General features: G+C 39.1%; 1 protein-coding gene across 2 annotated transcripts in view; it reads left to right on the top strand.

Annotated features, from left to right (window-relative positions):
• KLF12 (Kruppel like factor 12) overlaps positions 1-25,057 on the top strand; it is a 420,428-nt gene that overhangs the window by 177,774 nt on the left and 217,597 nt on the right. For both annotated transcript variants that reach the window (XM_021697868.2, XM_021697869.2), the window contains one exon: positions 13,387-13,476. In XM_021697868.2, the coding sequence (XP_021553543.1) occupies positions 13,387-13,476 (90 nt within the window). The remainder of the gene's footprint in view (positions 1-13,386; positions 13,477-25,057) is intronic.

Below are 25,057 nucleotides of genomic sequence, written 5' to 3' on the forward strand. Positions count from 1 at the left end.
TTCTCTTTATCTCTTTCACACTGTCTTTGTTATGAGCATTGTTTCTAAACATATGGCAACCTATTCTCCTGTCATCTCTTTTTTTACTAATTATGATCATTATCTACTTCAACACAAAAAGCTACATATCATAAATTTAATGAATAAATATTATTCAGTGGCTTGTATGTCCCATAATCCATTCAACTAGTTTCCTATTTTTGGCATTTAGATTGATTTTTTTTTTTATATACTGTAAGCAGTATGGTGTTATAAACACTTATATATGTGCTTGTTAAGTGATTTTTCTGGAATATCATTTGCTTTCATTGTTTTTACCAAAATGATCACAGGCCTTGATGTTTCTCATCTATTTGTGTATTTTCAGCTTTTTCAGAATTTAGTAAGCTTTTAAGTTAATGTTGAAGGAGAAAATTAAAATTGCATTTTACGGTATTTGAGGCTATTGTTCCTACAATTTTAAAGCATTCAAAAGGTGATGATGGTTCATAGTGGTCTGATCTTTAGGAATAAGCCATGTACTTATGAGCAAGATCAACTTTACCATGTTTTGCCCTCTTAAAATCTAGCAGCAATATCTTTGATTTTAAAGATCATGTATATCTGATATTGTGTTGAAAAATAATGATCTTTATATTTAATTTAAATAATCATACTTGGTAATTATATAATATTTAAATATATTACATGATATATATAGTATATAACCATATACATGTATATATATAACCACGTATGTAATATGTGACCATATATGGTACTTTAACTCCTTTATAAGTCACTTTTAATCCTTATGTACTAATAGACTTAATTTATGATTTTCTGTTATTTGACTCTTTTTGTTTAAGATGCAGTCAAATTTTCTAAGGTTTCCTTGTGACCTTAGAGTCCCAGTTTCTATGAAGAAAAGTAAATAAAACATCATCCAGTAAATCATATGTAGAGCTAAGAATTAAAACTCTGTCTTTGGGGCGCCTGGGTGGCTCAGTTGTTAAGCGGCTGCCTTCGGCTCAGGTCATGATCCCAGGGTCCTGGGATCGAGCCCCACATCGGGCTCCCTGCTCGGCGGGAAGCCTGCTTCTCCCTCTCCCACTCCCCCTGCTTGTGTTCCCTCTCTCGCTGTGTCTCTCTCTGTCGTATAAATAAATAAATAAAATCTTTAAAAAAAAAAATAAATAAAACTCTGTCTTCTAGTTTCTCATTGCAAGTTGGATTGCCATATTTGTTTGGGTAATTACAGTTTCTTACTTTGGGGATTTTCCAGGCTGCATGGGTCGATTCTCATTGGCCATGTCTAAGAATGGGTCAGGAGAACTTCCTGAAATTGCTGTATTACTATTGAAATCCTCACAGGTTTCTGTCAGGCCTCTGTAGCCTGAACTAATGAGCAAATTCACAGCTCTTTTCTGGAATCTTTGCATTTGTTTAGTGGGAAAATTTGGATACACAGAAAGGGGTCTAGAAGGAATTTAAACAAAATAATAAAACCATCTTATAAAATGTTGCTAATTTCCCAGCAGGTGTATTTTAAAGTAAACCATAAATGGTCTTTATATCGGATGTTATTTTCTTTTAATATTGAGGTAGTGTTTATGTTATTGGGTAATAAAATTCAACATAAAATTCTTTCCTAATGAGTTTATAATATCAGTAATTACAAAACTAGTGTTTCTTAAGTGGGGACACCTTCCTTCTCTCACCATCCCCCTCCCTTTGACATTTGACAATTTCTGATTAGTACAACTGTGGGGGTGAGAGAGTGCTATGGGGATCCAGTGGTAGGAGGCAGGGATGTTGCTGAACATCTTAACTGCACAGGAAAGCCCCAGCAACAAAGAAGTATCTGGTCTAAATGTCCATATTGCAGATGTTGAAAAGCCCTGCTCTGAAAGAATATTTGAGTCATTGAATTGGACTTCCAAAGCAGGGCATATTTACTCTCTTTATAAGCAACATTTATTTTATCCATATTCAGTATCAAGTAGCAGAAAAAGGTAATAGAAACTTCCTGGGTGCAATAAGTTATACAGGTTCAAAATTATACTGTTTCTATTTTTATGGGTCAGATTTATTAAGAGGCTGGCAGGAAGTTACAAGGCCTAAGTAAATGCTGTGCAGTTATATAATTCCTTAATAAAAGCGTGTACTTCAGATTTCTGTTGAATATATTTTGTTTCTTTTCTGACTTCCATTGTGTTACATTTTAGAATTTGAGAAGTACCCATAAAGGGAAAAAAACAGTCCTGGATTTAATTTACTTAGACATGCACACATACACATACCTTATAGAAATTATAAGATGGGGTAAGAATGGTTGATAAAATGAGGAAGTGCCGACATGGGGAAAGGACATTCAAGATGACAGCAGCTTGGATAATGACGTGGAGGTGTTAATATCATCAGCTTCATATTGCCCCGAATATGCAAATTTTCAGCCATTTGCCTTTATCTTATCTTCTCTGTGGTTCTTTTATTTTCTCCAAATAATTTCAAAAATTTTCTACCTTTCGAATTATAGGCCACTCTGTAGGTATCTTTTCCAGTAACCTACATGTTAGATATGTTGTAGTAGTAAGTATTTTTCTTTAAAACTGTATATTTCTGGGCAGTCATATGAAGGGGAACCATAATAACTGCATCAAATAGCATTTGGTTGCTGGGAAGGGCTGTCAGACACTTCATGGTTGTGTCTAGTAGTTAGAGATATTAAATGCCCTCCCTGGGATGTCCAGGGAGAGGCAGGTTGTGTCCCTATGTAATTGGTGGGCATCCTCACAGTTTGAAACAGACAACATAGTTCATTCTTGCCATTTTTCCTGGGAAATTATATTTTAATTGTGTAGCTCAGTCTTCCTTCAGTTCCTATCCTCAGTATTTTTTTTTTTTAACCTACCATTTTTGGGGCATCTGGGTGGCTCAGTTGGTTAAGCGTCTGCCTTCAGCTCAGGTCATGATCTCAGGGTCCTGGGATCGAGCCCCGCATCGGGCTCCCTGCTCAGTGGGGGAGCCTGCTTCTCCCTCTCCCTCTGCGTGCTGCTCCCCCTGCTTGTGCTCTCTTTCTTTCTGTCAAATAAATAAATAAAATCTTAAAAAAAATCTACTGTTTTCATTCTACTTTTATCATAGTTCATAGAATCCAATACAAAAACCTGAGTGGTTCTTCAGAGTCAAACAACAATCAGATGAGAACATCCATTCTTAAAAGTAAGCTTAGGGGCGCCTGGGTGGCTCAGTCGATTAAGTGTCTGCCTTCAGCTTTAGGTCATGATCCCAGGGTCCTGGGATCAAGTCCCATATGGGGCTCCTTGCTCAGTGGGGAGCCTGCTTCTTCCTCTGCCTGCCGCTCCCCCTGCTTGTGCCCCCTCTCTCTTTCTTTGACATAAAAAATAAAAATCTTTAAAAAAAAAAAAGAGTAAGTTTGGAAAGGATGGATAAAATAGTCTTACTACTACTAATAAAAATTATTTAATATAGTTATTAACATAAAAGACTTGTAAAGTACTGAAACACTTTGTGTGCATTATCTCATTGAATCCTTAAAACAATTCTGTGAAGTAGAAAGTTACCTGCATTTTACAGATAAGAAAACTGAAACCATAAGTTTATACACCAAACAAGTATGTTGAGTCTAACCCAGGAAGTGTATTTTATTGAGCCCATGTTCTAGACAATATCCTATTCCTACTTTCATTTCTGTGCAATTATGAAAGCATACAGAAAAAAGCATAGACACGGAAAATAGAGAGCTTTTAAAAAGGTAAAAGATCAGGTAGTTTGAATTCTTGGACATGGTATTGGAAAAAAATGAAAGTAGATATGTAACAGCATTGCCAATAGAAATGTTGACTTAGCACAGGATTTGGATGATACATAAAATTTAATTATTACACCTGAAGACATCATTTGGGGAATCTGGAAAAGTCATAGCGAGAGGTGAATATACTTGGAAATTGACAGACTACATTTTGAGTCAAGCCTGTGCATTGGCAGTCAACCAGTAATGTCTTTACTGCATTCCCAGGATCCAGAGTGTTGGGGGAAAAAAGAGAGAGGAAATGCATGGCCACTTTGTGATGTGTCTGACATGGCTGGCCAGACAATGCAGACTATTGCAGCTTTGTCATTGTCAATATAATCTTTTAACAACAATTACTTTTGTTACATTTTTTTGACAACATGACAAACATCATGTAGTGCTTTTACATGGTTTGGCAGTCCTTCTTGGATGAAATAACCTGTACAATTCACCCTTTTCTACCTTTACTCTTTTTGAAACATGCATTAAAAACCAATATTGTGCCTAGGGTTTTCAAGGGTTTGGTATAAAATCTTAACTCAGTAAAAAACCTAGTTTACTTGTTTGCAGTTTACACATCTTTCTGGCTACGGAGGAGAACCTTAAGGTCGAGCTTTGTCTTTTTGTTTTCATCAGAATAGTCAAAATAAAAAAAAAATTAACTTGGATTTTTAATTCTCCTCAAAGTTCTTTTACTTATTTCCAACTCCTCAGTGCTATTTTTTCAGGCTGTGCAGGAGACAGACACTCAACAAGCCTATATTGTTAGGAGATAATCCATTTGGATTTGATAAGGAGCCATTTGACATCATTGTAGACCAGGAAAAGTGGAAATATAGGTCAGTAGTCATTTCCTTTGTTTCCTACAGAAAACAAATGACTAAATACTCGATAGGCATCTTAATTTTCTCTAGGCACAGAAGACCGGTGTTGTTATTTCATTATGTAATCCATTCAGTGTTCTGGATGTGTTTTCATTATTATCCACACGATTTTCATAAAGGGTAATGACTGATGAATATGTTAATGTACAGCCCTTTTAAACTTGTACTTTGGCAAATATCTGTTCTTTTTCTTTCTTCTTCTTTTTCTTACGTTTCAGTAATGATGGAAGTCTGTAAAACCTTACAAATCCTGCAGTGTTAGTAAAAGCAGAGTCCATTCTTGTCTTGAATAGGTAGATAATAAAATGACATATATATGTTTGCTTTATTTCAACCAAACCTGTGTTTCCAAGTTTGGATACATTTGACTTTATGTGTCTCTTAGAAGATTTGAATTTACTCAGCTTAAGGGAAATCTTTCTCTGTGGGTCACAGATCTTGAGTATGCAAAAATATATTGAAATTAAATGATATACCCAAATATTCATGTAACCCAGAGTAGAGTAGGTCCTTTAAGGGACATTGGAGGAATATATGGCATGGTTGGCTTTTCCTTTTGGGTTTCCTGTCTCAACTTTGTGGACAATCTAGAAAGATTAGTGCCATCCTTGGCACTCCCTCTTGCTCTGTTTCATCACCCTACTTCTTCCTTCTTGTCAATGATCAAAGACTGTTCATTCTACCTATGAACTATTGCTCAAGTATTTTTCCTCCTCTTTCTTCCTCCTGCCATGGCCTTAGGTCTAGCTTACCACCTCTCCCCTGGGCTACTGGGGTGGCCTATGAATTGGCTCTTCCTTCTGCATCCAGTCCTATATGTTTATAGGCATCTTCAAATTAATTTTATTTATTTATTTATTTATTTTAAAGATTTTATTTATTTGACAGAAAGAGATACAGCGAGAGAGAGGGAACACAAGCAGGGGGAGCAGGAGAGGGAGAAGCAGACTTCCCGCGGAGCAGGGAGCCCGATGCGGGGCTCGATCCCAGGACCCCGGGATCATGACCCGAGCCGAAGGCAGATGCTTAACGACTGAGCCACCCAGGCGCCCCATCTTCAAATTAATTTTAGTGCTATCTTTCTAAACACACAGCTTATTAAACATACTGTGTTTTTGCTAGATAGGCCTTCACAACTTCCAGTTGCATATTGTGTGATGCCCAAACACATATCTTCCCCATGTACCTCTAGCTCTTGAGGCAGGGAGCTTTTCTATCTTGTTCACTCATGCCCCTAGCAGCTAGCATATAGTGGCATTAAAGAAACATTTTTTAATGAATAAATAAAGTGCCATAACATACAAGGCCCTTTACAACCTGACCTGATCTCCTCTCCAGTTTCTCCTCCAATGAGCAGTATGTTCCAGCCACACCAAATCCTTTACCATTCTTCATAAATGGCGGGGTAATTTATAGCCCTAATAAGATTGTGCTTATGCTCTTCTCATCTGTCAACCATCAGTTATCACCTGGGTCACTTAGACCCAGGAGAATGAATTGACCTTATGTCTGCCTACATTTATTGTTCTCATTAGCCCAACAAATATTTACTGAGCACATACTGTGTTAGACACAATTATTAAGTCTGGGGGTAGGGATACTGTTATGAACAAGAAGACAAGGTCATGTCCTTCCTGGAACTTACATTCCAGTGTAATAACAAATAAAGAATTTGTCAGTAGTGATGTGTATTAAGGTGGAATAGAATACACAGAGGCCCAGAGGAGAGGACGTTTTTGACATCGCTGAAATATAGTCTGAGCAGAGTATAAAATGGGGTTGGGTAGCTGGTTCGAGGCTCATTGGACATGGGGTCCAAGGTACCTCCTGTAGGGCAGGGTAAGGACTTTAGACAACGTTCATACTGTTTGCCTTCAGTGTATCTCTAATCAGCCTGCCTTTGCCTTGCTGCTCCCGCCTCAGCCCTGGTTCCAGCCTTTTGTCAGATCTCAGGAGCCTGAAGCACACTAGCCAGAGTAGCTTAGGCAGCTCTGGGCTCCTGCAGTTTGCAGCCAATGTCTGAATAGTCAGCGGTTGAGGCTGTCTACCCCTGGTAGCCATGGAAAGTAGACTTAGCCCCTGAGTTAGACTGCCTGCCATTTTCATAATCTTGGGCAGATGACTTAATCTCTCTGAACTTGAATTTTCTTGTCTAAAAGGAATAGCAAAAAAAAAAAAAAAGGGAGGGGAATAAATGGCTAGAATGAAACTCTATAAAACTTTCTCCCTTCTGTTCACTGATAATACCCTAAATACCTAAACAGTGCCTGATACTCAGTATTTTTTTTGAATGAATCAGTTAAACATACAAACGAATGATGTGATGAATGAAAGTGCATGAAACAACACTCAGTATATACATGCTCAGCAAATGGTAGCTCTTGTTATTATAGTTGTTACTATTATTATTTTTAAAATTATGATCCCTGTGATCATCCTGTAGTTGTGTTGCCAGTGTGATTTTCCATGTGTGGAGCCTGTCTGCTGTGTTGGTCATTCTGCCTGGGCTCACGGTGCCTGGTTTCTGTTTGCATGCGTGTGCCTAGGGAAGGAGGTTTGGGCTGGGCATGTGCTTTCTAATTCCTGTCTGGCCTCTGCTGGGGCTAAACCCTCAGAATTAGTTTCTACTAGACCTGTAGAGAGTCTTGTTTCTGGCTTCCTTTTCCAGGACTAAACTCACTTCTCTCTTGTCTTTATTTATTGAGATATAATTGACGTATAACTATGTTAGTTTCGCACTTAGATGATACATCACAGATGTTGTGTGATTGGTGTATGACATTAATGATTCGATATTTGTATATATTGTGAAATGATCACAGTGGGTCTAGTTAGCATCCATCACCTTATATAGGAAATTTTTTTTCTACCATCCATTCTCTTAGCAGTCTTCAAATATACAATACAGTATTATTAACTATAGTCACCATGCTGTGTATTACATTCGTGTGACTTATTTGTTTTATAAGTGGAAGTCTGTACCTTTTGACAACCTTCCCCCCTACACACAGATACATACCCCGCCTCTGGCAACCACCAGTCTGTTCTCTGTATCTATGAGCTCATTTTTTTGGTGTTTTTATTTTATTTATTTATTTATTTATTTATTTATTTATTTATTTATTTTAAAGATTTTATTTATTTATTTGAGAGAGAGAATGAGAGGGGGGAGGGTCAGAGAGAGAGGCAGGCTCCCTGCTCAGGGAGGGTCAGAGAGAGAGGCAGACTCCCTGCTGAGCAGGGAGCCGGACGTGGGACTTGATCCCGGGACTCCAGGATCATGACCTGAGCCGAAGGCAGTCGCTTAACCAACTGAGCCACCCAGGCGCCCTTTTTTGGTGTTTTTAGTTCGGTTGTTTTTTTAAGATTACACGTATAAGCAAGATCATTTGATTTTTGTCTTTCTCTGACTTACTTCATTTAGCATAATATCCTCAAGGTTGATCCATGTTGTTGCAAATGGCAAGATTTCTTTCCTTTTTATGGCTGAATAATTCTTTTTTCTTTACATGATATCAAGACTACTTGTTACCTCATCCTGATAACCCCATACGTGCCCCTGCATGTTAGATCTCTTCCTGCAATGTTAATACCGGCCCAGCTGGACTGAGGTTTTGCCCTCCCTCTCTAGGGATGTTGGTGGTGGGTGGGCACTTCTCTTGCCATGATATTGTCCTGCCTTTTTTTTTTTAACCTGGTTTCTGTTCCTCAGTCTTTGGCTTGCCCCTGTTATTTGCCACAGGGCCTCATGGTTCACAGATGTTGTGTGATTGTAAGGAGGTGAATTTGGCATAGCAGAGACATTCACTGCATGTTTATGGAGAGATTTGGTTAACTCACAACCCCCAAGTGTGTGCAGTTCTTCAGAATATGAATGACAAAAATAACATTCTATTACACTTAGTATTAATGCTGGGGTGGAGAGTGTTATTTGGAATCTCAGATGACATTTCTAAAATATCAGTGTGAACTGCATTGTTGTGGTAATTTAGTACTTGCCAACATAGGAATGATCCTTGCTATCGGGAAAATAGAAGTTGCCTCATGGCAGGTACAGTTTTACCAGTCCTTATGAGAGACATAATTCCGTGTTTCAGTGGGAGGAATTTATGGAAGACTTCTATTTTTAAGAATGAAGACAGATATTTCAAAATAATATATATATGAATCATTGAAACCGCTGAAGGGGATTTGAGAGTTCCAGTAGGTCTCTAGTTTAGCTCTTAGTTTTGCCAATATGGTTATCTAAGAGATTATAAATTAAATGTGATGCCCAGATGTATCTCTCTTGAATATCAAATGTAGAGAGTAAAGTTCCTGTATCATCTAAGTGCATGAAACTGTTGTGTAAATATTGAATGAGCTACCAAGGGTATATGAATATTTTCAAAACACTGGATTGCAGATGAGATTACCGTGGATTTTTCTGGATGTTGTAATCAGGATGGGTTTGACTTGCTAAATATGAGGTATTTCTAGGATAGGATGCATAATCTCATCAAGCTAAGAAAATATGTTGAAAGCTTAATTTAAAGGGGAGAAAAAACAAAAGGAAATCACTTTGAAACCATGGCTTATTTGACCTCTTACTGATATTCCCCAAAATGTTGATACTCACCAGTGACCAGAAGTTGCACATTCAATTCAAATTAGCTCAGTCCTGAGAGGAGCTGTTAATGGAGTTTCCAGAGTTCCTGAGAAGAGAGGGAGAGAGAGGAGAAGAAGAGAGAGAGAGAGAGAGAGATGGGGGGGGCGGGGCTAAGGTAGGGAGGAGGAAAGAGAAGGAGGAAGGATGGGGGATGGGGAGAGGGAGACTTGGTTTGGAACAGAGCTGTACCCCTTGGTTATCTTGAGTCCTTGGCCAATTTAACCTCCTTGTATCTCAGATGTCCATCTTTAGAGAATATAGCATTGACTTCCTGGGTTGCTGTAAGGACTAAATGAGAATCCCTTAGTACAAGGTCTGGTCCTTAATAAATATGCAAATATTTTGTGTTGTTATTTTGTTTGTTACCAAGATAATAATAAAATGATTTTTTTATGTGATGATGTGGTTTGTTGTATAGTGATAGACATTTGAAACTATTGGCCGTGTGTAATTCTAATCTCTTAGGTTTGTTGATTCTTACTTGTATAAAGCAAGATGAATTCACTGATTCTCTTGTGTTTCAGCACAAGTTTTGGGGTTATGATAAAACAATTATGTTTTCTCCAAAGAACTGGATGGCCCCTGGTCAGGAGGAGGGTGAAGAAAAGGCTTGCATTTTGGGAATAGGAGGACAAATTCTAGTAATTGCCATGGGAAAGTCCCACCCCCATTCATTCTGTTTTTGTGAGATGATCATTGAGCATTGGTCCGTATGCTTCCTGCACATTCCATTCAAAATATTTTGAGATGTTAGGATCATTGAAGGTTGTGCTTGTCCTGGTTTTGACTAGGAGAGCTACTATCAGCTGGACTTCTGTGTTGCCAAATCTTATTTGGCAAACAGGAAAGTCCAGAGTACCATTCTCATTCAGTGCACATGTAATTGGTCAATAGCCAGCTAATAAATCTGATGGTTAACTTTTGCTTTAATTAATAAAATGTACTCATACAAAGCAAGCACTGTAAATGTATACACGTGTGTGTACATGTATATATACATACACATATATAAATTATACAGAGTTGTATAATATCAAAATGTTCATTACAACATAAATATACAAAGAGTACGATGTTACTAAAATTGATGACTGTGAAATTTTATTTGCCTCTTGGGAATCAATTGAGCTATTGATTCCACAGCAAATGTATTTTGATTAAGATCATGGCAAGATACGTTTGACAGCAATTTCAAATTATTAGAGCTTATTACATATTTAAAGTCTACAGTCAACTGAGATTGTATGTATCTGATTTTAGCTTAGGGAGATAAATCTATCGATATTTTGTCCCAGGAACTATATCCTCAATGCTGTACAATTACCATGAGCTCCATAAAACCCATAACCTTTTCTGAATGGTGTGGAATATCGTGTGATGCTCAGTGCTTATGTATATACTAAACAGGATTAGAATCATGAATGTAGAGATTAATATGCTTTATGTATATTTACAGTATTGCTTTTAGGCATATATATAAATTGAATCTGCATTAGTTGAGTTTAATAGTTAAGGATTGGTTTCTTAGCTGTGAACATTGTTATTCATGGTGTTTATTTTGGTTGTGGCTGTGGATGATCCTGGAAAATCATGGAAAGAGACATATTTCCAAGGAAAACTTAATTTCTTAAACTCTCGAGAGGTGTTTTATTTTTCCACTTTTATATGAAACTAAAATGTACATCCTGTCTTTAACACATGTAGGATTATTCAAGAATAACAATAAAAAAAATCATGAAAATACAGTGATATTTAAATGTGCTAAATGGAACGTGGGCCCAGTCAGGTTTTCATGATTTATCAGTTTTTAACTTCAAAGACTCTGGTTGGCTTGCATTTTTTAAACTAATGAGTTTATCACAGCCTGTGAGGAGCATGGTTAAAGTCTATCAGCTGTAAATTGGTACAAAGCACTAAGAGGGACATTAGCCTCTAATCAGATTCCAACCAGTTCATTAAACCTGTCTTTCCAGAATCGCTCTTTGTCTTTTCCCTGCCTTTGCAAGGCATCTTCCCTTTTCCTCTGGGCAAGACCTCCTCCGGGGTAGGAAGCAATATCAACTCATTCTTCATTGTCTACCAACCAAACAGCCTACAGGATGCTTTGTTAGGGTAGATTTCTGGCTGCTGTGAAGGGCAGGGGCGTGGAGGGCTGGCCGGCTGCAGGAAGGCTTTCTTGAAACTGGGTGGTTGCAAGCCAAGCTGGCTGCTTCCAACCACGGAAGCAAGTGACACATTAGGATTTGAGATCCATGCCTGATGTGTAAGCAACTCACCAGCCTCCATGAAAGGATTTAAAGCTTGGAACACATTAACTGAGCTTGCCAGGGATTCCACAGTTCTTTCTGCTCGAAGCTATTAGGATGCAAAATGCCTAAAAAATATGGACAAGTCAAAAGCACAAATTTAGAAAAATACATCCTGCCAGTTTTAATAATATTGCGCATTTCTAAGAAAAGAATCTGACAGTAGTTTCTTTCCTTTTTATTACATAATAGACTAGGTAGCATGGAATTTTTAAATGCTCATTAGTTAGCTCTAGAGTAAATTTGCCTTTTCTTCTTGTTGATGTCTCAGAGCAAATATTTCTGATAAGAGGCCCTATAAATTTTATTTCTTATTTTTCTTAAACAAAAAGGAGTGGCAAGAAATAGAGATAATTAGAGCTTTACTATACTGCACTCTGTTGGTATTATTTGGTAATAAAAACATTTATGATTTATCAAAGTGGGAGTTGTTTTTATTTAACTATTTGATAGAAAAGCAACTATGTGAGAGGCAGAAACCTGAAGGTTTAGAAATGCTACTAACCGGGGCGCCTGGGTGGCTCAGTTGGTTAAGCGACTGCCTTCGGCTCAGGTCATGATCCTGGAGTCCCGGGATCGGGTACCGCGTCGGGCTCCCTGCTCAGTGGGGAGTCTGCTTCTCCCTCTGACCCTCCCCCCTCTCATGTGCTCTCTCTCTCTCATTCTCTCTCTCAAATAAATAAATAAAATCTTTAAAAAAAAATGCTACTAACCTTTGTCATCAAAGGTAGGCAAAATATTTAGAAACAGATCTCTCTCTCTCTTTTTTTTTAAGGAGACCACTTTAGAGTCATGTGCTTACATTCTGTGATTGAGCAAAGGAGCCATTCTAAAAACTCAAACTTAGTCATTTCAGTTTCTTAGTTTGGTCAGTAGATGAAGGTAAATTTGACATTCTAAACATGTTTTAAAACGTGATTTTGGCCTGAAGCAAGCAATAGTAAGTGTCTTTCGAACTCCCTTCATAGGTTATTGACTTTAGAAAATCCCCAAAGCAGTGAAAATTAGTAGAGAATAACCTTGATTTAATCTTTTCATAAATATTGTTTGAAATTCTAGTGAGTCACAATAGAAATAAGGTTCTCCTTTCAAGAAGTGGTAAATTCAGCCAAACACATACCAAAATAGAAAACAAATTGTTACTTATTTTTTGGTTGTGACTTGAGCTTAAAAATTCACTCTCAATCCAAAATTTATATGAGTTGTTTTTGAAATAGATGTTTGGGGTCAATACATAGAAATTTTCCTTTGATCTGAAGTGCCATACCGAAGTTCAGTGTCTAGAATTATATTGTTTTTAAAATTATTTTGACTTTGACGATAATATGAGCGTACGGTCATTTTTTATCTTTTTCTCCTTTGTGGATTTCTGCACACATACAACCTCTGGAACTAAGGAAGAAGGAAACATCCTTCTCTTTCCTTCCACTATTGCAAAAGTGTGATGAATTGTTCCAGCCCCATATAAATTAATGTTAAGGTTTCTTTACTTCAGTTTATTATAGTCTGACCTCCAACCCAGAGGTCAGAGAATCAGACTGATTAATTCAACTTCTTGGTCATTATTTCAAATGATAGTTCAGAATGGGGGGATAATTGGTTATGCTGATATTCTCATTTAATTATACTTCATTGTTAAAAAAAATTAGGTTAGCAGTACTAAATGTACTACTATGAAGGAAGAGTCTACCAGATGCCCTCATTTGAATGCTTTATAGCTGACTTTCCCTCTCTCTCTCTGTTTTTACTCAGAATATCAACACCTTTGAGAACAGAATGTTAATGCTTGATGGGATGCCGTCAGTCAGAGTCAAAACAGAGCTTTTGGAATCTGAACAAGGGGTAAGTTTCCAACGATGCCGCACCCTCTTCTCTTTATGATAGCGGCAGTCATTTCCAGAGCATCTTGACGTTTGCTGGCCTATGCTTTTTTCTCTCAAGTAAAGATCATCTGAGACTGGTTGATCCTCATCCATTTGCAACCTCAAACATTACTAACTTGGAAAAGACAACTTCCTGAAACTAGGAAGACACAGTGACCTTATAAGAACCATATGGTTTTATTTAAGTTAGTGAAGGTTTTGAAAAGCTAATAAAAATCCAAAGCAAAGAGGAATTATTAAAAAATAAGATAGGAATATAACCTCCATGCCAAAATGACTTGTTTCTTTCTTAGGAAGTTAAGGAGTACAGGTATGGGAATGTTCCTGTTTGTTGGATTGATTTTTCTTGTGACATTTGTATTTACCCTTTTATGTACCATGAGGACTAGAGGACAGTTGATGAAATTTAAGTTGGTGAGTTTGAAATGCAAATAAAGCGAAAGAAGACTTATATAACAATACATAGCAAAATTGACAAATTAACGCATGGCTAGTGAAAATATGAAGACTTAAGGACACAGCTGGATTTCTTTTTTAAAAGAACTTAGGTGATTTTGTAATTGTTAACATTTGTAGCTTCGCTAGTTAAAATTATAATAAGGGCAATATGACTGCTTGCAGCATTGGCTGACCCTGTTTTGTATCTAAGTGAGAAAGCACAGACCGCGTGCCCGAGGGCACACTGCCTACCTGTGTTACTAACTCACAACCACTGAGACACTACAGATGTCCGAAACAAGGGTATATTAAGTAAATATTTAATCTTAATCTTATTAATGTATCTCTTACCAAAAAAAAAAAGCAAAACATTGGTAATGTTTTGTAAGTGAGCAACCAGAAGACATTTTAAATGTAAATAAAATTTCACTTAAGAAATCTGTGTGCGTGAGTTCATGTGGGACTCCATTCAAGGGGTTCGGATGCTGATGTATGAGAGGGACTTCATAATGAGGAACTGAGGGCATGAATCCAGATGGTAGCATGTAGAGGGTTTCTCCAATAACTTCCCCATCCCTGAGCAATCTGTGGCGAGATGTATGGCATCTCAATGCATAGTTCTCTTCTTCATGCTAAGCCTGTGTCTGAAACAGTTTATATTCAGTGTTGATTGTTGTAGCTCTGCAGTGAACTTTGTGGGGTACGTCAGCCAATAACACACCTTCTCCGTTCTGTGCGTGACATGACGACAGACTCACATAGGTTCGACCTAACACTTAGCGGAGCATCGTGATCGAAAACACCGTGTGGTGGCGATTGGTATTATTTGTTCATTGTAGACAAGGCTTCAGAAAAAGTCCTGTGTTCACCTGGATTTTCTAGCCTACTCACCAAGTTAAACTCTATGTCTTCCAAGCCAAGTAGTTTTTACCTTTGCTGTTGAACCTAACATAAGAAGGATTTGTTTTATTTCTTTGGAATTTCTGTTTTCTTAATCTAAGTGCATGAGCATCAGTTTCATAAGATACATTTCTACACACCACGTGTTTAAGTTGAACACACCACACAGACCAGAGTGTCTCATTCACAGAGGATAACGTTTTTCCGTCGCTGATGGAAAAGTGAAAGAGTGGTATATTCCACATTGTTGCTTTTATTTCACGAGATGTTCTTCAACTTGAATAGCAGTAAATCTACTCAAGTCATGCATGTTGGAGGAAGGCAGAGAAGTACAAGAGAGTATTACTTGCGCCACTGGTCGGAGCCAGGGTGGTGTATCGTTGTTATTAGCTCTGGGAATCTTTGAGGATGTCAGGATACTTCTCCTTTACTGTCAGTTTTCAGGGGTAAGGTAAGGTTGGCATGAAGGATTTAGATGCACAAAAAACAAAAGCCAGGATTCCCAGGGGTTTTACATTGTGAATACGAACCTCATGCCACATTACTTCTAGACATTATTTACTGCCCTCAGATAGGGACAGGGAAAATGGTAGGTTCATAGGTTTTACTTAATGCTTAGTCATTAAAATCAATTTTCCTCCTTGTGAGTGGAGCTGTTGTTAGTATTTTAACCCTAATTTAGATTGTGCATGTTGAAGGCAAGTAGAAACTTGATTTTATTCTTTTCCTAAGCTTTGTATGTACTTCTTAAATATATGGCAGATATAATTTTGTTCTCTTTTACAGTAAAGCTTTAAGAGAAGCAGCCCAGTGTTTAATGAAATGTATTATGACCTAATTATTTATGGAGTACAGTAATTTGTATTTAGTCATTTATAATATTTCAAATCCATTCTTCTTTAAAATTAGGGATGAAATCTAGACTTTTAGGGAACTTCGCTTTTGGTCATTTTACTGGAGTTTTTAATTGGGGTATAACGGGGATGGGTGATATACGGTATCACTTCAGAACCAGAACTATTTTAGTTAGATAAGGAATACTAGAATTCTAAACATTTCCTTATTTCCGTCTTATAGGACTCTTTCCTCATTTCCTGTTAAAAGCTGGTTGAAGTTTGATTATTTTTATAAGAAACTGTAAACAGTGGTGAAATTAAGATAATCCTATGTGTGATTATGGGCTTCTGAAAAAGATGTGAGATATTACTAACAAGGAACACAAAGTTATAGAAATGAATCTGTGCATCACAACAATGAATGAGAAAGCCTGAGCTTGATGTCAAGGATTGGATTCTGTAATCACTCTGGAAGACCTAATTTCAAGGGTGTTGTTAGGACATAGACATTAAACGTCCAGTCTTTTGGGGAAGAAAAGTTTTTTGTGTCTTTCAGGCCCCGGGCGGCATTGTAAAGATACACTACCTTACATGTCCCTCCTTTTTCAGTGCAGCGCGCACGCATATGTCCGTTCTCCTCTCCTGGCTATAAATAGTCCCTGTCAGCTGGTCTATACATATCCCCCCAGCCTTCCAAGGAATTCAGGACCCGATGACCACATTTCGGAGCTGGAAGAAAGACTGTGGAATGGGTCTAGGTTTGCCACTCTGCTTTCTCTCTTCTCTGAAAAGTTCTGGCTGCCTTGCCTCATTCTCTTAATAGTTTTATGGTGTGTGAAGGTGGTCATAGCTCTTCAATCAGATTGTAAGCTCTTAGAGGACAAGAATTGTTTCCTGTATTTTTCTTGTAGGTCCTGGCACCTGGCGAGTGGTTAAGAAATACATGTTTTGCTTGTCTGGGCGTTATAACTGGCATGGTGAAAAAATATGAAACCAGTCATTAGCTCATTATAAACCCGCTCTGTCAACTTCCTAGGGTTGTTGTGAACAAAAAAATAAAAATTGGAAATGTTGGAAACAGACATTCTCATTGGTGGCATGGTGTTCATCTTGTAGCTATGTGAACTGAACAGGTACAGTAACATATGGACACCAATTCTGTGTGCCTGCCTTCTGTTTGGAATTCTGTGACTCCTGCATCCTTAGTTTTATGATACCTAAGTAGATTATTATTGTAGTCTCTTGAAACGTGACTTCAGTTTTCTTCGGGCTTGTCGGTAACGCAGCACATGCTGCTAAGCAATCCGTGGGAAGGGCGTGAGCTCTTGTGATACGCTTCAGGGGCACAGCAAGGAGGGTTGGAATGACTTTGACTGTGACCTTTGGTGCTTGTGTCCTGCTGTTACAAGAGCTTCCCAGATGCTGTCAGCCTTTGGATGTTCTAACATGTTATTAAGCAAAGGACTAAAGCAGGAGGAAGAGGACTGGAACGATTCCACCCAGAGATAAGGTGGTGACAGAGAAAGGGTACTGCCTCAAAGACATAAAATGTGATTTTTGTTCCTGGCCTTGCAGCTCACCAGCTTGAATGGCTTTGGGAAGTGACTTCATAACTCCAGGCCTCTATGTCCTCATCTGTACAGTGGGGGTGTTAAGACTGGCCCAGGTTCCATCTGACATTCTTTGAGTCTGGTAGTGGGCCAGGAGTGAGAAAAAGCATTTCCCATTGGGAGTTTAACAGTCCTACCACAAGGAAGCTACCTGTGTGTGGAGGTAGAAATGCATAGACTTTAAAAGGGGACAGACCCAAGTTCAGATGTTCACTCTGCCAGGGGCCAGCCGTGTGGGTCCCCTTGGTCTCTATCCACCTATTTCTCCTCTTCTGGGAAGTGAAGTGAACTGCAGCCTCCTAAGAGCCTGCCTGCATGCGGTGGGTGCTGAATAAATGTTCTCCCTTTGAAGAAAAACAGGAATAAAAAGGGCCCCATTGTTTCAGTTTCTATGGATGCAGGTCTCATAACGTATTTAGTAGAGATTAAACATCTGGATTCATTTAGAATTGTAAAAGAAGATTTAAGGTAAATCTCCAAGTGCAACCCTTATTTTTTATTTGAATTTTTATTTAAGCGTATCTGGAGAAATATTCCAAATTCTGATTAGATTTTATCACGTAAAAAATGGGATAATGGAGCCAGAAATCAATGATTATATTAACACAAAATGACATCCTATTTTGGTGTGACAGTGGTATCTGGCCACAATTTTTTAAAAAAGGAGTTCTGAGTTTGTACACTTCTGAGATAACTTACCGCTATATTTACAGGTGAGATGATTAGGTGTCTGGGATTTGCTGCAAAGTGAGGCGGGAGGGCAGAATGGATGGGGAGAAAGATGAGCTAAGACTGGCCAGGAGTCCATCATTATTGAAGCTACATAACCGGTGCGGGGGGGGGGGGGGGGGGGGGGGGGTCCCGTGTAACCGTTCTGCCTAATTTTGTATATATTTGAGATTCTTGAAAGTAAAATGTTTAACAAAGAGAAGAAGCCCTCTACATAAAAACAGAAAAATTCATCAGTGCACAGGCGTCAGAGGGAGTCCTGCAGGAAGCATGCCTCGCCCAGCCCCCCTCACTGTTCTCTGAGTGCGGGTAAGGAGCTGACCCGAGTCCCTCCCCCAGCCACAGCCCTGCTCAGGCCTGTGGTTACCCCTCCTCTCCCTTCCCCTGAGGGCAGGTGCATTTCCTAGCCATGGGCCTTTAGGTAGAGAGTGGTAGCAAGAGTGGAGCAGAGAGAGGGAGAAAGACATTGGGTGTTTTGCCAGTTTTAAGTGTTCCGAGCAGTCAGTGATTGGGTCGTAAAAGACCCTTGTGCGTTCCGCTGGGGGACAAAGCCCCATGCCACTTGACCACAGCTGTGGAGCCCCGAAGGATGCAGGTGTGGCAGCAGACAGATTTAATTGTATCCTCCATGGCTTAGTACCAGAAAACGTCAGGCCAGGGATTCCTATGAGCTCCTTAATTTTAGAGATAGGACAGAAGAGGGGCGCCTGGGTGACTCAGTAGGTTAGTGTCTGCCTTCAGCTCAGGTCATGATCCCAGGGTCCTGGGATTGAGCCCCGCATCGGGCTCCCTGCTCAGCAGAGAGCCTGCTTCTCCCTCTCCCTCTGCTGCTCCCCCTGCTTGTGCTCTCTCTCTCTCTCTTTCTCTGTCAAATAAATAAATAAAATCTTGAAAAGAAAAAAAGGACAGAAGGGAGTGATGGTCCTTTTCCTAGAGGCAGCTTGCAGTAACTTTTGCAAAGCATTCTGCAGGGCATTCATAACAAGGCGGGGAAGGCATTTCTGTATCACAAAGGACTGACTAGCACCATTAAGTCAACTATAGTGTACCTCCCTGGAGAGTGGAGTTTTGCTTTATGCTTCTCATTATTCCTCATCATCTCAGTACAAGGAGCTTATAGCTAGGCAGGGCTCAGTAAATAGTGATTCGGATGCTATTTATTGTAAGTGAGAGCCAGGGCCAGACTGTAGAATATTGAGGATTTTGAGACAGGTGCTATTTTGGAAAAGACCCCAATCTTTAGGCTTAATAAAGAAATAGACAGGTGCAAATATTGTAGCTGCACCTAGACATGTGCTATGGAATGTTTAAGACAGGCAGTTACATTAAAATTTAGTAGCTTTAGAGAGAGAGAGAAAAAAAAAAAACCCAACAACAAACCTTTTTCTTTTCCTCAGTAAAACCGTATGTTTAATTTAACATAAAAGGTTTAATATGTATCTGTGTGTAAAAGCTTAGCAAGACAGTGTTACTTTAATTACTTTATCAGAAGAAAAGAAAACGCATTGTAAAACTGCCACTTGCAGTGCCCTTTAACAGAAGCTCATTATTACCTCCCCTACTGTGGAACAGAAGCCAGCGGAGCTAGTAAATTCGTGGAATTATCTTAGACATATGAATTTGCTTATCATTTAATATTCTCCAATGACCCACTGCTTGAGAACCTTTGATCTGTAGTGAAATCTTTGCCTGTCACTCCCTGGCTTCAAAGGAAAACATATGCAGAAGCTGTGTTATTCCTAATCCAAGAAGACCATTTAAAAAAAAAAAAAAGGGCAGGAAAAAATATCTGTACTTGCAAAACTCATTTTTAGGAAGAGCTATCCTCCGCTAAAGAAGCGGAGTTGGACTGATTTTAATAATGTCAGAATGGCCAATAAATGTATTAATAGAAGGAATTGAAAATCAATGAGCTGTGATAGTAATTACAGATAGGACCCAAGGGAAATATAGCAGGCAGACAAATCCTTTCCCTTGGGGGCTGCCCTGGGCAAAGCTATGAAGTTGATAATTCTGCCCTCCTTCTTTCCCGTTAAGCAATGTACTTTCTCCTTCAGCTTAAGTCTCCTCCACTCCCAACCCTTGGTGCTGTGATGGCTCAGGGTACCCACAGATGACCGGTTCTAACTGGAGTCTCCTTAATTGAGGAAAATGTAAAGTGCTATTCTTTCCGGGAGTCATTTGCATTTTTATAGGGTCAGTGCTTTGTAAAAAGGAACACTTCTTAAAGAGATTTCATGCTCTGAGTAATTTGGAAATTTCAAGTTGAGGGAAAATTAACCTCCCTGGAATATTTCAGCTAATGCATGATTGTGTGTGCCTTCGTGTACTGGTCTTTGTGGTGGAATTTCAAAAACAAAATCTGGACCATGAGGCAAGAGTTGCTCTTTATCTAGATGTGTTTTCATGTGCTAATATTTGCATACTGATTCACAGCTTATAACTGTGATTATAGCTTATTTAACCCTTGGGGGACTTTTGCTTTGGACCACGGGGGATTAATTGCTATGGGAATTGACCTCGTACCATAAATAACTAGAAAGCCAGACTAAAATATATGAAATGTTTTTACATATTGAGCAACAACAGGCAGTTAAGAATGTGATCCTTGGGATGAGGGCAGAAAAGGAGGTGAACTTTGCTAGTGCCTTAGCCTTCTGCCTAAAGGCAAAGCAGGGGGAAGAACCCAAATAGGGCCTAGCAGCCACTGAGTTAGGTGGGCAGGGATGGGAACTTGGGAAAGGTCAAGGCAACTGGTTTTTTTTTTGAAGATTTTATTTATTTATTTGACAGAGAGAGACACAGCGAGAGAGGGAATACAAGCAGGGGGAGTGGGAGAGGGAAAAGCAGGCTTCCCGCCGAGCAGGGAGCCCGATGCGGGGCTCCATCCCAGGACCTGGAATCATGACTTGAGCCGAAGGCAGACGCTTAATGACTGAGCCACCCAGGCGCCCCAAGGCAACTGGTTTTTAAGGGGAACAATAACAGAGAGGAAGGAATTGTATGGAGAGAGCTCCAGAGATCCTCAAAAGTGGCCCTCTCAGAAGGGTTTGGCTAAGTAATGATCTACCTGTGCGTGGAGGAAAACAAGGAAAGAACAAGGAAGGCAATAGGTGGAACAGTTTTTTTTTTTTTTAAAGATTTTATTTGTTTGAGGGGGAGAGACAGAGAGAAAGAGGGAGAGCATGTGAGAGAGCATGCACACATAAGTATGGGGGAGGGGCAGAGGGAGAGGGACAAGCAGACTCCCCACTGAGCGCAGAGCTTGACTCTGGGCTCAATCCCAGGACCCTGAGATCATGACCTGTGCCAAAGTCAGATGCTTAACTGACTGAGCCACCCAGGTGCCCCTCTGGAGCAATTCTTAGGGCTCACATACAGTTCCCACAGACCAGAATGGAGAGACCCCTTTGTACATGGGGGCATTTGGTAGGGGTCTCAGAAGGGCCACAGGTTAGTAATGGGGCTGAATTCGTCCCACAGTCGTCTGGACTGGGTTTTGTCATGAAGGACATGAGAAGCAAACCCTGAAAGTGTCAAACTGACCTGGAAGTTACTTAATTATGCCAGAGCAAAATCCAGCACTCTACCAGAAGACACAACAAGATCTAGCCTTCAATAATGTAAAGGTTCCACTATCTGGCAATTGATCATAATTGATTGGATTGATCAGACAGAAAAAAAGACAAAATGAACAAAACCTCTGTGACCTGTGGAACAATCTCAGGTAGTCTATCATATGTACAATGGAAATGTCAGGATAGGCAGGGTCAGTAAAAGTTATTTGAAGAACTTATGGCTGGACATTATCCAAATCAGAGAAAAACCCACGTATCCAAGAAACTCAGTTAGCCCCAAGCAGAAGAAACCACACCAAAGCATAAAATAATCAAATTGCTGGAAACAGGTAATGAAGAACAGTCTTAAAAGCAGCCAGTGGAGAAGAGGGGAATATATCTGGTATACAAAGGCGCAAAAATCAGACTTCTTATCAGATACCATGCAAGACAGAAGAAAGTCACTCACTTAGGTAAAAGGAAAAGGACACTGGATAGAAATCTGGATCTGCACAAGGAAATGTCTAAGAGCACTCAAAATGGTAAGTATACAGGCAAATATAAAAGATGTAAAAAATCTTTTTTTTTTTTTTTTTATTAAAGATTTTATTTATTTGACAGAGAGAGACACAGCGAGAGAGGGAACACAAGCAGGGGGAGTGGGAGAGGGAGAAGCAGGCCTCCCGCAGAGCAGGGAGCACGATGTGGGGCTTGATCCCAGGACCCTGGGATCATGACCTGAGCCCAAGGCAGACGCTCAACGACTGAGCCACCCAGGCGCCCGTAAAAAATCTTTTGAAGAGAAAATTATGCAAAGCAAACATAACAACACATTGTGGAGTTTATAACATATTGAATGAGCAACAGCAGTAGCACAGAGATGGGGGCATGGAAGGAAATAATACCATCGGATATGGTATTATTTGAAGGGAGATGGTATTAAGTTAAAGGTGTATGTTGTAAATCCTAAAGCAAACACACACACAGTAAAACAGCCAATGTAGTTAATAAACCAACGGTGGAAATGAACTGGAAGCATTTTTAAAAATACTCCATTTTCTCTGAATGAAGGCAGGAAGGAGGAAAGATGAACAAAGAGCAGATAGGGGAAATAGAAAACAAAGAGCAAGTTGGTACATTTAAACGTTATATGTAGATAATTGTGTGGAACAGAAAGTTTAAGCACTCCATTTAAAAGATAGATTGTCAGCTTGGGAATAAAAGCAAGACCTAACTACACGCCACCTGTAAGATGTTTTATTTAAATATAAAGATACAGGTACGTAGTGAGTAACAGGATAGAATCAAGAGTAGACAAAATCGGGTGCCTGGGTGGCTCAGTCGTTAAGCGTCTGCCTTCGGCTCAGGTCATGATCCCAGGGTCCTGGGATCGAGTCCCACATCGGGCTCCCTGCTCGGCGGGAAGCCTGCTTCTCCCTCTCCCCTGCTTGTGTTCCTGCTCTCGCTATCTCTCTGTCAAATAAATAAATAAAATCTTTAAAAAAAAAAAAAAGTAGACAAAATCATGAAACAGAAAAGAGAATGGTGGTTGTCAGGGGTTTGGTGGACTGGGTTGTGGGCAGTTGTTTGATGGTGTAGAGTTTCAGTTTTGCAAGATGAAAAAAGGTCTGTTATGGAGCAATGTAAATGTGGTTAACACTACTGACCTGCACATATAGAGATGGTTGCGGGCAAATTTTATATTTTGTGTTCATTACCTCAATTAAAAATAAAAATAAATTTTTTTTTTTTAAAGATTTTATTTATTTATTTGACAGAGACACAGCGAGAGAGGGAACACAAGCAAGGGGAGTGGGAGAGGGAGAAGCGGGCTTCCTGCTGAGCAGGGAGCCCGATGCGGGGCTCGATCCCAGGACCCTGGGATCATGACCCGAGCCGAAGGCAGACGCCTAACGACTGAGCCACCCAGGCGCCCGTAAAAATAAGTTTAAAAGCCCGGAGAACTGATGATTCATAACTGTACCAGAGAGCTTGTATGGATTATTGAACCGAGTGGCTGAAGGAAGACTTCAGCAGAAATCATTTCAAATGGCTTCACATGGGACTTGACTTTTTAAAAAGCCTGCTTGTTATAGCAACAACCATGTGTGAGTAAATGGCCCTATTTTTACTTACAATAGATACTTCTTAAATAAATGTTGGCTTTAACAACACCCTTCTTCTGACTCTGGAGGAAGAAGTTTTGTGTGAAACGTGAGGTCACTTGGGTGTAGGTCATCCCTATCTTGTTGATTGTGGACAAGGCTTGTCCTTCTCCATATCAGACACTGGAATTCTTATGTCTGATAACATTTTTATTATTAAAGAATTTAAATATATAAAAAAAACTTTTCAAGATGAAATTAAAGGCATGATCACATTATCTTGCAATAAAAGCTGTTAATAGTTTAGGATATTTTCTTCCAGGAACATAATAAATCTATACTAAACATTCTTTTAAACAAACAGAAAGTAAAAGGATAGAAAAAGATACGTATATCCTAAATTACAACAACAAAAACAAAACTGTGGTTCCTGTATTAATATTAGACAAAATAGACTTCAGAAAAAGGAATATAGCCAGAGATAAAGTGGAACATTGCATAATGATAAGATCATTTATTTATAGGACATAACAGTCCTACATGTTTTTGCACCTAAGTAAACCCTGGAGTATGCAATGTCATCCCCATTACTAAAGAAAATCGCAGAGATCTTGTATGTTGAGGTCACACCACCAGTAAGTAACAGGGATGGAACTGAGTCCGGGTCTTGTGAATCAGAATCTTTTCACTATTGCAAGCTTTCTTTGTTGCTCAGCTTTGATAGCTGTTGTAACTAGAACATTGCAAACAATCCGATATAAAATAACTCCCACTATAATATTGATGTTTAAGAAGGATTTAAGCAGATTTTACAGAAAGTTTTAGTTGAGCATGCCAATAAATGCGAATTTACCTAGAGAGGCTCGTGGCCATTTCAGTAGTCTGCAGTAAATATGAACTCTTGGGTCTCTCTTTTAATTGCATAGGATTAAAAAACATTTTTTACTATATGTTTGTTTTAATATAAAATAATGTTTGCAGGTATTTAACAGTAGGTAGAAATTACAAAAATATTCCCTGGTCTCATCATATGGGCAAAATTGTATTTCACTGTGTGTCTGTCAGTTTTGGAAATCTAATGGAGCAGAGCTGACACCACATATCAGATTCACCTTCTAGAAAACTTCTTGGTCTCTGTCATAGGATCTTGAGAGCCCAGAATTTTATAAATATGTAACAACATAAAGATGTCCACTCTTGCTTTTTTTTTTTTTAACTGCTTTACAAATTATGTCAGAGTCATCACTGAGGACAATGCATACTTTGCTACCAAGGCGTATTCCACCTGGTGGAAAGTTTGATCAATTTAATATCTTGCTGACTGGTCGTGTCTGTGGACTATGGAAAAATGAGTCTGTCTCTGAT

Source organism: Neomonachus schauinslandi, chromosome 3, assembly GCF_002201575.2.
Source record: "Neomonachus schauinslandi chromosome 3, ASM220157v2, whole genome shotgun sequence".
Lineage (NCBI taxonomy): Eukaryota > Metazoa > Chordata > Mammalia > Carnivora > Phocidae > Neomonachus > Neomonachus schauinslandi.